Below are 14,850 nucleotides of genomic sequence, written 5' to 3' on the forward strand. Positions count from 1 at the left end.
CTCCTCCATCCTAGCCCTCTTCCAAAGCCCCATTGGCTCCTGAGAGGTTCAGTCCTGGCAGTGGAAGTGTCTCGTCTGTGACACCCATGTGAGTGAAGGGTCAGTTTCCCCCTGGAGAACAGGCAGGAGAGACTCTGAGGTGACCCCACTGCCAGTGCAGCACTCAGTGCAACAGCCTGTCAGCACCAGGTGTGTTCTCCTGCACAGCCTCTGTCCCTCATTCCTCCCTCTATTCCCAAACACCAGAGCAGTGCATCTTTCCTCTAGCTTTTCCTGCTGTGACTCAAGGAACTGGGAATGGGAAGAGAAATATATTTGGAAAAAGAATCACCCTGCTCTTTATTTTGGGCGAGTGCATTATGTCTTGGACTGGTCTGTACAACAGATTTTGCCAGTGGAGCAAAACCAGGCCAAACTATATGGTGTACAGGGAAAAAATGAGTACTGTCACAGGCTTCTCTTATGCAGAAAACCTGCATGGGAAAGGATAAGGTGTAGATCTTTTGATGTATACATCCAGGTCATTATCAGTCTAATTAATTCCGTACATTTCACGTTTTTCTTCAATCCAATCTGTGCCATTTCTTGTATATTAGTAAGTGTTCCCTTTAAATGCCAGTCAGGAGCGGATTCCGTCATGAGATGCCCATTGCTGCGTATTTTTAAATCATTCAAGATTGCTTTCTCCTGCCATCTTGTGGCAATAGGAAAAATCACAGTGTTTTACTAACAGCAGCATTGCCTGCTGGTCTAAGGCAAGGGTTGTTAGTAAAAGCAGTGTATAATTAGATTAGTTGGCATAATTGGAAAAAAATATAGCCTTTCTTGCATATTTAAAAGGTTGACTAATTCTTCCAGCTCTACCAGTTGATCTTGTAGCAGTGGTTCTTTGGTTATCTCAGCACAAAATGTCTGTTTTGTAGACCTCATGTTTCCAGAATGTCTGTAATAGCAAAGGAGAGTTGCATAACAGATGAGGCCTTATCATTTTATGACAAGACTTCATCAAGTGTATACTAAATATTTTGAAGAGGGTCCTTTTTGCCAGTTTTGCTCTCAGGCCTTCATAGCTCCTTCACAAAACCATCTTTGTTTCCTATCAAACCGTAGGAAGATCTTGTCTGACAGGCATGTAAAACTTTTCCTTTTACTACAACAAATATTTCTGTCTGATCTCTCAATGTAAACACCACAAAACCTGCCAAAGCACCCTGCATTGTTTGCTTAATTCTAAACAAAAACATTTTCATTATTTTGTTAAAAATGCATATAAGATTTATATAAGATTAAATTTTGGTTCCTGGTTTCTTTCCCCCCTTTTCCTGCAATTACATTAAGGTTATTTGGAAATGAATATTTTTGATCCCCACTCTCCCACCACAATAGCTTTTCCCACATAGTTGAGCTAAAAATATGAAAATCATATATGATAATTAAAAAAAGGAAAAAATCCAAAAGGAAAAAATGCCAACATTTTCCCTTAAAATAAATGCAAAATTCAGAGCCAGTAGGAAAAATACTCACAAAATTCCAGCCTGCAAAGAGAACATAAATAAAAGCTCTTCAAAGCTTTTTTCATTTTCACTAGCACCAGCAAAAATGACTGCTTGGGATGCCAGGCATTGGAAAGAAACGATGTTAGTGCTATTTATAGCTCATGGGTGGCTCCCATTACCACTGTACCTGAGAATCTCAAAGTCCTTAATGTATTCATGCTCACAGCAACTTTCCCAAGCAGAGGACAGCCTTCCCAGGGCTGTGCTGGAAGCACTGAGGTTTGCTTAGGGAAAATGGACTGTTACGTTTGCAGCGTGTTCCCAAACTGTCTGTTATAATCTGCCTGCAGCAGGCACAACCTCCAGCAAGGCGGCCTTACACCCTGCTACCTGTGCTCAACTCTCCCTCCTGGGAGCCATGAGGCTGCTGCTTTGCTGGAGGCTCTTTCCCCCCTCCATCAACCAACGAACCAACTTTGGCTTTGATCTATAGTCCACACCAAGCCTCAGTATGAAACAGCATCAGAAAAACAACAGCATAACACCTGGCAAGATAAAGGTGAAAAGACCCTCCAAAAACTTGCTGGCATGTAACAATCCTTGCTCCTGCCCTGCCTGAACAACTGCAGGACTCACATAACATCAGCATGGTGTCTGGGGAGTGGGGCAGCCCTACCCTGCCTGCTTCCCACAGAGATGTTGCAGCAGGGCCTGGCAGAGAAACTTCTTCCCACCAGCCAGCAAATGGCAGGACAAGCTCTCCTAGTGACCCTGGGACTGGGACCCATAGAGCAGCAGCATGTTCCCACTGCCCTTGACCTCTCATCTATCACAGCCCGGAGAGGTGGCTGCACACCCTGCTTTACCCACACCCCTGACAAGGCAGCTCCCTGCTTCGCTCTGATTTACCTTGCACCCCAATACCAGGGAAGCACAACAGGCAAACCACTCACAGTCTCATTTCTTCAAATTCAAGATAAGAAATCAGGAGCAAATATTCATCACGCACATAATCAAAAGCTGGCAAGAGAAAGTAAATCCCAGTTCTAGATCTTAATATCTCTTTTTAATTGCTCTTGTGCACCTCATCAGTGGTCAATTCCTTTGTGACATACAATCACACTTCTTAAAAGATGACTTAATCAAAAAATAAACAATCATTTTAAAATCAGCAATCAAAAAAAATCTCAAAACCCCATTCCACTCTGCCCCAACAAAGCAGAGAATGTCCCTGGAAAGCTTTATGATGTGCCCAAAAAATTCAAGTGCCAAAATAGATCTTCCACTGGAGAGTTCTGAAGTCTTTTTTGCTCTTGATTCCACAGCAAAAATTTTGTACAGCTTTGTCAACCTTAGAAAAAGGTGCCTTTTTTGTATGTACCCTTTCAAGCAAGGCAAAGCAAGGAGAGCACTTCACTGCTTTTGTTTAAAGTGCAGAGAGACAGACAGCTCAAAGCTACCCCTGCCAAACGACCGAGGAATATCAAAACCCCTTTCTCATGCCTTCAAATATTCTGAAATCTTGCAAGCTTGACAGCATTGTCAATTTTGTATTGACAGGAGCAGTCAGATAAAAATCATTTGAGGAGTAAATCAAGGAGAAGGAAAAAACTTCTTTAATCTACAGTCACACAAATCCATACTGCCTGCAGAAGTGCAAGTGCTTTGGAGCCCCTTCTAATAGCAGTATATTAACATCCTTGTTTGTCTTTCCTGAAGCTTGCAAGACATTATTTTTTTCCCCTCTCTCTGAGTGTGGTCTCTTTGACACCATTTGTATCAGAACTGCCCATAACTTACATCTTATCGACAGCCTGTGACACCACTGAAATCTTGGCACAGCACTGGCTGTGACAGCACTCACTGAACTGTTATCAATATCAAGGTCACTTTGTTTTTCTTGCTCTCACTGCAGCTGCAGCTTCTCTGCCCTCAGGGCACGAGCTGCCCAAGAAAGCTTTCTGTCTAAGCTCCTCACAAGCCACAGCCTCTCTGCTCCATTACTGCCGTTATATAAGATTAGAGTGAAGTTTCTACTATTAGAAGCAGTTAGCTGCATGGTGACTGTGTGCTCCCCTGATTACAGCATACAGCACAGTTATGGCTGCTGGCAACAGGACTTAAAACTACAGTGTTTTAATTCAGGGAGAAGCATGACTGTAATTGAGACGTGTCAAGAAAATCAGTAATTTTGGAGGGCTTTAATTCCTAGCTGTGGTACCCTGGACAGGAGTGCTCCAGAGGAGAAATAAAGGGGAAAGCATCACCCTAGGCTTGACAAATATCCACAGACAGTCGGAAATTGTGGTAGGAGCCTGTGGAGGGCAGCGCTGTCTTGCTGGGGATGGTGCACTGAATAGCTCAGAGATGCCAGCTGCTAAGGTAATAATTCTTTTTTTTATCTCCTTTGAATCTGAAAGCTGCAGATGTAAAAGCTGTCGTCATGCCACAGCCATGACCTGTCACTGCAAGCAGGACTCCCCATTTTTCCAACCAGTACCTCCATTTTTAAAGGATCCTTTCCTACAGCCCCATGTGTGGGCAAGTGCCCCTTCCTAGGCTGTGTGGCTCTCAAATGGGAGGGTTGGGGGAGGAGGCACAGGGGGCAGGAGGCAGCATGGAGGTTCTCCCCCCTTGGAATGGCAGTCTTGGGAAAATATGCGCAGATCCATTATATTACAAAGGAAAGGAAATGTTCTCCAGGAGCACTTCTATGAGAAAGCAGTAACACCCTCTCCCCAAAAACCAGCAGGGCACAGGTGAAGTTCCCCCCACTGAGCCTGAGCTCAGCAAGCTCTTTCCCTCCTGGGTGCTTGCCTTGTCTAAGGACAATAGTGGCTGTGTGACCTGGGATGGGGCTGCTGGATGGGGCTGTGTGAGAGTGAGAGCTGAGATGCTCAGGCTTCATGTCTACCTATGTGACCTCACAACTCTGCCTGTGCCTGGCCATGCACCCCCTTGTCTTCCCACTTCACCTGGAACCTTCCTCCCCACCAGGAACTCTCCGGGCTATCCCAACCCTGCCTGAGGCTGATTACCCTCACCTGCCCTGCCCTCTGACTGCTCCCACCACTGAGATGGCCTTTTATGTTCCTGCCATCCCCAGGTGGATGCAGGTCCTGTGCGGCAGGAACAGCCTGCTGCTGCCCCATAAGAGCCCCTCCAGCCCCATGGGCAGCTCTGTGCAAGAACAGGAGGGCTCACAGAGGAAGGAGCCTTTAGCTTTCCAGCCCAGCTCAGGCTCCTTGTGAGCAGAAGTTGGTACCTTCTGGCTCCATTTGGAGACGCTGAGAGGGCCCCATCATAAAAGTACAAGGCCGGATGTGAACGGGGATGTCAGGAGGGAGACCAAGCAGTGAAGAGGTGTGAAGATTTGGATTTTCTCTCACCCTGTAAAACACAGTTGCAAGTGTAGGGCAAGGGGCATCTGCAAGCTGAGCTGGGCTGGGCTGAGCCAAGAGGGCAGCCATGGAGGAGGCTTGCAGGGCTGCTCCTGATCTTTCCCAACACTGCTATTAAAGAGAGGGCTGTGTTTTCCAGAGCCCTTGATCTGGCATCTTTCCCAGGTAGTAAATTCCCTTAAAACCCGAACCAAACAGAGGTTTAATTGTACATTCTGCTTTTCTCTTCACTCTGAAATAATGGCAGTGGCATTAATTCAGTGCTGCATTGAACATGTACCCACAATGAGGCTGAGGGACCGATTCTGCTTTCCATTATTTGGGGGCACTGCCTCCAGTGAGGCAGATCAGAGTTTAAACAGTGAGCTGGAGCAATGAACTTTCTACTATTCCCTGCTGTTTGACTGTGGGCAAAATAAAAGGCCATAATACATGACGCAGTCAGCCAAGAAAGCAATATTGCTCTGCCATGTGCACGGCCTACACTGAGACAAGTCCAGGATCTCATTTCTAAATTCCCATAGGTGCCTCATTTAAACCATCAGCCATAACCTGCTTCTCATTTTCAATACCACTTGGTATTAGAGCTGCAGTGAACTGCTGGTGAGAGATTCTAATTCCTGCAAACAAGCCCCTGTAGGCTTGCAAGGAAAACAGAGAGTTCCCCTCTCGGTTGCCTGCTAGGTTCCCATCTGGCTGGTTTAACTTTGCTATTGCTTTTAAATGTGCCTGTTTCTGCAAAGAAGCTTTCAGCTCTACCTCAAGAGACTTCTGGGTTCTCTTAGCATCGGATTCTGACCAAAGTGTAGAGACACAGACTGGGTCTTCTTAACAAAAAGGAAGATCATATTTCACATTACAGTATCTGAAAGATTAATTCCACTTACATGATCATTTCCTTGTGAACTACACTTCTTTCCATCTGGATTTTTCCATCAGGAGGACAAAGAGCCATAGTGTAAAGCGCTACCTGAGAGAAAAGAGCAAGGAGTGTAAAAGATGAGTGCAGAGATGCTTGCTGAGAGAAGAGAGAAGAAAAAACAGAGTAGACAGCAATTTCAAATGCATCAAGAGGCTGTCTTTTTTTTTCCTTTCACATGAATTATATTCTGACCTCATGCTTTGGAATTTTGAACCATTTAGTTTGTCAGGTTTTTGATTTAGGGAATTTAGAATATTTGGTTGCAGGAGCTTTCTGTATCATGCTACTGTTAGGTAGTGTTCATGCTATTGTAGTAATCACAGGCCCTGCTGTGCCTTAGGCTCTTAATAATCTCATGTAAGGCCTTGTTACTGAAAGACACCTGTCCCCATCCGGGCTATGAACATAACCACAGGCAGAGCTGTGCCAGTTAGGGAGGTGCTAGCAAAAGGGAAAGAGGGATGCCTGTGGTCCAACTAATGCCCTGCCATACTCCTCCTGGGACTCCAGACATTCGTTTCATCTCTCTACAGCTCAGTTCACTCTCAAAGAGACAAGGTAACAACCATGACAAAATGGCAGGAGGCTTTCCCCTGTTACAAAGTGAAAATTAGGGCTAAGCAAATAGGTGGCCACTCAATCTGTGTTCAATTTCAGTTTATTTCTCAACCAGGAACAAGCCGTTTCATCTTGTTTTAATTTTTTAAAAGATTTTATGCAATGCGGCAAAACAAATTCCAAAACAAAGTAACTCTGAATAGAAAAATGAAAATGGTAATTTTTTTGAAAATAACGAAATGAACTATTTCAAATCTACAATATTGCTTCTTTCTCCTGAACTTTGCTGAATTTTCTTTCACTGGAATCTGCAAATGCAACACAAATCTGTTAAATGCTTTAGCCAATTCCTGTCAGTGGGGGTTTGTGTGGGTTTTTTTTCCTTCCTTTGCCAGAAAAATCTTCAATAGAAAATGGCAATTGTTTCCACCATAGAGAAGGAAAGAAAAAAAAACCCCAAACAAGCAAACAAACAAACAAACAAACAAAACCAAACAAAAAGCTTAGCAGACTGTAGTACTTAAGTGGCTAAACAATAGTGGGGAGATACTAACTAGGTTGTTGTGGACAAGTCCTGGCCTGACTGGGTCCCTCAGGAGCTGCACCCAGCTGCATTCAAACAGCCTGGAGTCACCCACAGCCCTTCCTGGGTGCTGCCTGCAGCCAGGCAATGCCACCCCACGACCACCTTCAGCCTGGGCCTCAAGGGCAGCTCTTGGACCACTGGGGAAATCTGGGCTCCACAGCTCAGACATGGAACCAAGCAGGCCCTGGCCATGTGGGGTGCACCCCAGTGCTCCAGGTGTTTGGGAACCGTTGCATAATGACAAGAAAGTTTTAAAGCTTGTGCTGCCTTGGATTCTCTGTATTGCTCTTAAAAATCCTATCCAGCCTCAAAAGTCTCCCATAGGTAGAAGGACTTTTTTTGTTTCTGTTTTTTTATTTTTTAACCAGAAAAAAAAAAAAAAAAAAAAAGAGAGCAAGAAAGAATCTAATCTAATCACATCTGGTCTTTATGTGCTTCCAGGCTACAATTTAAAAGAAAAGTAATCCTATCCTACTTGCATGGTGTAGATCTCTGGAGAAAACGTTAGTGACCTTGTAAGATAGAAAATTTTTTTCCCCAGGTACAGGGACTCCTGCCCTCCTGCAGTCACTGGCTGTTTCCAACTGGAACAGCTTCTGGGAGCCACCCAGAGGGAGAAGAGAAGCTTAGAGAAATGTAATCAGTGGCAGCACTTTTGCTAGCTCTGCAGTATCTTAAAGTAGGGGGAGGGAGGAAACCCTCAGCAAAGTCCCTGGCCTTCAATTAAAAAATTCATATTGCTTTCCTCATTAGTCCAATCATCTGCTATAGCTATTTCCAAGCTTACCCTGAAGGCCCTGTAGAGCAATTCAATTTCAAGGCCAGTGCAGCGCAGGAGGGAGCATTCTTGGGAGGAGCTACGTTCGTGTTGACACGAGGAGCTCACTTGTTTGGCATTAGTCATGTGAATAAAATGATGTTGATGTGCTTTTTGAAAAGCAGATTGCTGTATGAAAGGGAGCTCTGTTGCAAAGCACCTCCCTGGCTGCAAAGGATGGAGTCACCTCCGAAGTGTCACTGGCACCAAAAAAACTCAATTTTTGGAGAATTTCTTCAAAGTCAGGTCTTGGACAAGAGGCCTCACAATCTAATTCTCTCTGCTCATCATCTCCATTACTGTAACTAGGTGACAGGCTACAACAGAAGTTTAAAGCAGCAGGGGCTAGGAGAACTGAAAGTTTGGTATCTATCTACTTACCTCCACAACTTCAGCCCTTAAGCATTTGCAGCGACTCAGTCAGCCACACTCCTTGAAAATTAGCCTGTGATCTTATGAATCTCCTGATGTAGAAGCTGTATTATCTTTTTCTTGATTTCTTTTACTGCTTCAGCTTAACGTTCTGTGTCGATGAAAGTACAAACAGGTCATCATGAAGATGCTGGCAGTAGCTCTTGAGCACAGTGCATGACTTTCACAAGGCAGTAAAACTTGTAGGGCAATGCACAATATCTGTTTCTGTGCTATTCTTTATGTTAATCTGTGCAAGGATTGCACAACATTTTCCTTTACCAAAGCTCTTGGTGTTATATTTTCTGCCCTGAAAAATTCGTAGGCTTTTATCTCTGTATTCCTCTCTACTTCCCTGCAGTTCTTTTCCTCCATCATTAAAAGTAAAACCAGTCACTTTTTTTCCTATCTCTCCCATGATTTTTACTGCGCTTTTCACATTTTACTTATTAAATAGTTACCCTAGGGAGACTTCTTTTTTACTGGAACATACAAAAAGCTATCACTGTGCTTAACATTGGTGGGGAGGAGGAGGGAGAAAGGGGCAGGGGAAGAAAATTTAGGCTGAGGTCACAGAAATATATGTAATGTGTTCCATAATGTGCTTCACATCATCTCTACTTCTTTATCCAGAAGCAAAAAGATATTCTCCCTTGTTTTCTGCTTATTCCCCAAATCACCCTACATCATTGAAAATAACATACCTGGATGCTGGACAAAGTTGTTGTTTTAGAAGCAACATCCATCTGGCTGCTGCTGTGGGGGCGGGGGACAGACTAGATGATTTCTGAAGGTCCCATCTGCACTTGTTTTCTAGAATTGCTAAGAAAACAAACCCAAACTCTAGATTTAGGCAAAGCTGACACCACATGAGAATAAACACCATCTACTCTACTTTGGGAAGAGTTCTAGTGTGGCTTTCACTAGTTTCTAGTGTGGCTTGATTATGATTCTAATACCGACAGGCAGCCAAACAAAGCTCATCAATATTTTCTGGGGGCAAGAAGAACAATTCAGGATAATGAGATCCTGGCAGGAGAAATGCTCCTAAAGTCTCAAGAAGGGACTGCTTGGATATCTTCGCACTCTTGCTCTTGACTGAGCCGAACCGGCTGGCCTGAGCTTCCTGGGTCTAAACTAGCAAACAGGGATGCCCAAATTCCATGGTGTGATCTGTGAGGCATCACAGATCTGTGATCTCTCGGATCCCTCACAGATCTAGGGAAGGGAGCCCTAGATGGGATTCTCAACAGGACAACAACACCAGAATTTCAGCTCTATAATTTCAAAAAATTCAGGTGCTCTCTCTTCTCACATCCCAGGTAAGTACCTCACCCCTCAGATGAGAGAAATGGCCTCTCTCTGGAGGCAAGTACCTATCACATTATTTATACAAAGTGGAACAGCTCCCAGAGGAGAGACAGAGAGAGATAGGCACAAGAATACCAGTATAGCTAAGTGTTCAGGGGTATTCAACTGAGAGAGAGAAAAAACTAGTTCAAATTCTCTCAATTTCTATTTCTGTACATACAGACATATCTATGTTTATATACGCATGTGAAAATCCGTTCATACATAATATGTTTGTGTATATATGTGTTTAAATACATCCCTACAAATGAAAGAAAATTGTGTGCACATATATTTCATATGTGTATACACATGCATTATACAAATGTCGCTCACACACACATCCTAAAACTTCCACCTTGGCCCTAAAAGCATTTTAAGTATAAGTTAGCCCAGTAATGTATTCTTTCAAAAACTTCCAGTTTTAATTAATCAGAATCAAGTGTGCACAAACACTTGGTAACTCTTCAACAAAAAGAGCTGATGGTTTTCTGTATACCCTCATCAGTAATTGAAATAACACCTGCACCTACAAGGTTCAGCCAGTGCGGCATTTGGGTGGCGCAGGATGTTCTTTTCCAACATCAGTACTTGACAAGAAATTAAATCACATTGTCTTATGCTGCTTTCTCAGGGGAGGATTTACATGCCTATAGAGTCCTGCCACAGAGTCACTCCTGCTCTCTGGATGTTTTTAGCAACACCTGCAGGCCCTGCTGCACAGACTAGTTATAATAATGTAATGCTATTTGGAGGGTAATGAACAGGACTACTTTCTAGGGAATGTTCTATCTGTATGAAAATTTCCTCTTAATTCATTTCAGAAAAGCTGTCTCTGATACAGCCTGAGTGCGTGCAAAAGAGCAGCAAGATGCCTCACACCAAAGACTCTTCATCTCTGACTAGCAATGATTCCTATGAAACACCAGCACTATCAGACCTCCAGCGGCTTCTGTGGTTCAGAGGAGGGTCTGATAATCATGTGGACCAAGTCTGGCCAAATATCTACCTGGGAGATGCGTAAGAACATATGGTCCTATTGTTAAGCTGTTATCAGTCCCTGGGAGGAGGAGGAGGAGTGGGTGTGGTACACTGAGGAGCAGCTTTTGGGTCTACAGGAATGTTTTTACAATACAGGCCTCCAAAGCTGATGACATAAGGAGTCTGGATGTCAAGAAAAACATGGCATGCAAAATGGTGACTTACTGTGTCTGACTTGTGTTTTTTATATTCTGTGAGCCACCGTGGATTTGGCAGGGTAAGAACTATTTGTATTCTAGACAAAAGTCCTCAAAGAATTTATACCAAATTGGTGTCAATTCTGAGATACATTATTTGTCCTGAAAACTGTGCTCTAAAGCAGCAGACAAGAGCATAGTAGCTCTCACACTCAAATAGGGGTGGCAGGATCAAGAGCCAGAAAGAAGAGGACCTAAATGAATTATACAATAGGGATTTTGACATTTGAAATCAGAAGTTTCTTTCAAAGATGGCAAAACTGAAAATATCAATCTGGTATTTTTGTGCAAACACCTTATTCTTGTGACCAGTAATATTTATTGCTATTTCCTTCCAATTGGATTACAGCAGATTACATAGGTCATCGGCTTGTTTTTCCCAGCTCCATTTCCTCCTGAATATATCAGTTAAGGCTCAGAGTTTTGTAGAATGCATTTAGTCCCCCTTTATTGTGGGAAGGGGGGAAAACCTAGCTGGTGAATACAATGCATCCGCTTCATGTCCAAATCAGGAACATGGTGTTGCTTCATTTGTATGAGTTCTTACCCTTGAGACCCAGGCAACCTATCAATGAGAGATTAGCTCTAAAACTTGCTAAACAAATATTTAAAGGAAAATCTTGACCACTTTATAGAGTAAGCCATGTTCCCAGGGATTAACCGCTAGGAGGCATTTGCTTAACTGACAGTATCCCACTGGCAAGTCTGTGCTCCTGCTGCTCTCCACACCCCCATATCATATTTTTCCCGCACAAAGTACTATGTGCTTCTCAAAATTTTCTCCTCTGTAGGCAAGATGCAGTTCCTGCATCCTTTCTTAGTAGGAGCAGGCACTAACTTTAAACCATGCTATTTTAGCAGAATGTTGGGAGCGTTGCCAATGTGCCCTTCATGTCTTTCAACAGGTGGGCTGCCAGGAGCAAAACTACTCTTCAAAGCCTCAACATTACTCATATCCTTAATGCAGCAGATGGACCATATAGCATCAACACAGGAGCCAAATATTATGAAGATCTGCAAATAGAGTACTATGGAGTAGAAGCATTTGATGATCCTTCCTTCGATTTAAGTATCTTCTTCTATGATGCTGCCAATTTCATAGGCCAGGCCTTAAACTCTTCAGGAGGTAAGAGGGAAGCAAAGATAAGCTTTGGGAGGAAGTTTCAACACAAGCCAAATGACTTCTTGCAGTAACAGGCACCAACAGAGCTCAGAATCAGCATAAGTTTCGAGGTGGCATATGCAGAACCACTGAGGAGAGGATGGAGAAGGGTGCCTATGCCATGTGCTGCAGGGAAGGTGGCCATGGCCAGGTTCCCAGGAGCTGGGGAAGACTTGCTGCCTGCAGCCCAGCGTGGCAGTAGGAAGGGCAAGCTCTAATACCAGAGTGTAGAGGTTATGGCACTGCAGATACTCCCCCCTGGGCCCATGCTGTAGGAATTGGCATAATCTGTGTGCTTCTACACACACCTCCCACCCCTTGCACATTGGCATGGGCTCTAGATGGACAATCCTGCTCTGCATGCTGCTCCTGGTCCCGATGCACTCAGCTGGGAGCAGTGTCACTTCAGTGCTGGCTCGAATGCTTCACATGCTTAAGTACTTCGCAGAATTGGAGCTTTATTCAGCCTGTCTATTAAGCTAGAGAAGCAGCAGAAGTTAATGAACTAAGTCAAAAACTACAAGCCTGACCCACAGCCTGCTGAATTTTTGTCAGCAGAGTTTGGATTATGGCCTAGTTATCATAATTTCCATTTGTTCCAGAGTTTGCTCTGACTCTGACTGGCTGTAGGATCTGCTGCTTTCACTGGAGTGCTTTATTAAATCCCCAGTTATAGCTCACACTGGGCTGCTGAGATACAGTAAATTACGACTCCATTTTTACAGGCAGACTATCCCACAGAGTTTATGGAACTTGCCAGTGATCACAGTCAGGGCTGGGCCAATTTTTTCTGCCAAAGCTTATTTTTTTCCACAGAAAACTATACTAACAAGTTTAGTCACAGAAAGCTTCTCCTGCCACAGAAAATTTCAACTATTTTAATCTGAGGCTTAAATTAGATCCAGGAGATCAGTATGAAACACCACCTTGCCTGAGAGGTCTAGCATAATCTTTCTGAAAACATGAGGATTCACTAATTGTCCCCATTGTTTTCCCAACTTGTTTCTAGTATTTTTTCTCCTCCCTGGGTCTTTTTCACTTTAGAAATGCTAAAGCACACTCACTTTGCTGTACCTCTTTTTTTCTGCAGGTAAGGTGTTTGTTCATTGTGCCATGGGAGTGAGCCGCTCAGCGACTCTAGTGCTTGCCTTTTTAATGATCCATGAAAACTTGACACTGGTGGATGCTCTGAAGACGGTGGGTGCTCACAGAGACATCTGCCCAAATTCAGGGTTCCTCAGCCAGCTCCGGGACTTGGACATTAAACTGAATGAAGAGAAGAAAGGAACAAGAGCATCTGCTCCTAAAGAGCTGTAAGAGAGTATTGCTGAAAGAGGCAGGACAAAATCTCACTTGAGTTGCCTGTATCTCTTATAGATGAACCACATTTATAAAGTAAGGACACAAGATTATGAGACACCATTACGCATGTTATTAATAAAAGTAGATTTTGCCTGATCTTTCCATTTTGCAAAGCCCTCCTAGGTTTATACCTATGATTGATTGCATACTCTATCCTTCACTCTCCACCTTAAAACATTGCTCTCTACTGGTTAAAAAGAAAAAGAAAAAAAAAAAAAGAAAGAAAGATATCAGGTTCCACTTCAGAAATAGCTGTGTTTTTAGCAACTAGTGAAGCTCATATCACTTTATGAAGTGTTAGGCTATTTGAGGTGAAAGATGCCATATTATTTATGCTACAGTAATGCTTAGAAGTTTTCTTATGAACCAGCCCCCATCCCTTTGCTCCCCGTATCTCAAAGGGTTTGTATTTTGAGACTTGAATCTGGCACTGGTTAGTTCTTGATTTTACAATAGGTGGAGCTCCTGAGTTGGGGTAAGAGGTTTTTTAAAGGCAACACAGCTGTGAAACAACACAAGCCCCTCTAAGGAGTTATTCCAGGTCTCTCTATAGTGTTTTCCCTTTGGCTATTCATCAGAGTTTTTTTCTCCACAAAAATACATTTCTTTGAGAGGATATTCAAATATTTTTCATCTTCCATAGCAAAAATCATCCAGGAATGCTGCAGAAAATGCTTCTGAAGAAGAAGGTGGGTTTCCAGCTGAGGGTCCAACCAGCTGCATGGGCAGTGAGAGTGGGTGCAAAGTTCAATATATCCCAGATTTGTCTGACAGTTGAAAATTACAAAACTTGGGATTTTCTTGCTCAAAAATAAAAGTTCATTAACATTGCAACATCATACTCTGTGGCATTTCCTTTTGTGAGGTGGACTCAAGTGAAAGCTGAAGACACACAGGAATGGCAAGGGAGGTGTTGACAGGCATCAGGCTTTCATCTTTGTGTCTCTGGGCCACCATAAGAGCACTCAATAGCTACTGTCATCTGATGGATCAGTGCTGCCTGGAAACTATGTGAAGCACATCTGGCTTTTGGTTCCCAGAGGACAAGCATTTGCAGCACAAAGCCAGCTCGGGGATGGCAGTTTGCATTCCTAGTACCAAACCTCAGAATGCAGAGGCATGAATACTCCACACCATATGAGCTGGCTACTCAAAACTAGCACAGCAACAAGGAAAACATTCCTTGACATTTCCAGTGTTGCCTGCAAGGTTGATTTCTGCCTTCAGAAGAGAAAAGTCAGCACCTTTTATAACACTCTTCGGCAATATCTACATCTACTCTGTGGGACATACTATACGAGTCAGAGCACAAAGCAGAACATTTGGCACTGAGGACCTGACCCTCACAGCAAGGGCGTCTCAGGGGGTTTTGCTTTGGACTAACCCTGTGGGCTGGACATCCCTGAGCAGCAGCAGAGCAGTGCTGGAGCACTTCTTTGCTTTAGTTCCCTGTGTGAGGAAACCTGCTCATGAGCTCTGGGGCTCCTCTGCAAAGTCAACAAAACCACAGCAAGCAGGAAGAGCCAAATTAAAAGTATGTTTCAGAC

The 14,850-nt window shown here is 43.6% G+C and overlaps 1 protein-coding gene across 4 annotated transcripts in view; it reads left to right on the plus strand.

Annotated features, from left to right (window-relative positions):
- LOC135417932 (dual specificity protein phosphatase 13B-like) overlaps positions 1–14,142 on the plus strand; it is a 28,222-nt gene extending 14,080 nt beyond the window's left edge. For all 4 annotated transcript variants that reach the window (XM_064662642.1, XM_064662646.1, XM_064662645.1 and 1 more), the window contains 3 exons: positions 10,366–10,561; positions 11,685–11,905; positions 13,032–14,142. In XM_064662642.1, the coding sequence (XP_064518712.1) occupies positions 10,366–10,561; positions 11,685–11,905; positions 13,032–13,258 (644 nt within the window). In that variant the 3' untranslated portion in view covers positions 13,259–14,142. The remainder of the gene's footprint in view (positions 1–10,365; positions 10,562–11,684; positions 11,906–13,031) is intronic.
- The last annotated feature ends 708 nt before the right edge of the window (positions 14,143–14,850 follow it).

This window comes from Pseudopipra pipra, chromosome 8 (genome assembly GCF_036250125.1).
Source record: "Pseudopipra pipra isolate bDixPip1 chromosome 8, bDixPip1.hap1, whole genome shotgun sequence".
Classification (NCBI taxonomy): Eukaryota; Metazoa; Chordata; class Aves; order Passeriformes; family Pipridae; genus Pseudopipra; species Pseudopipra pipra.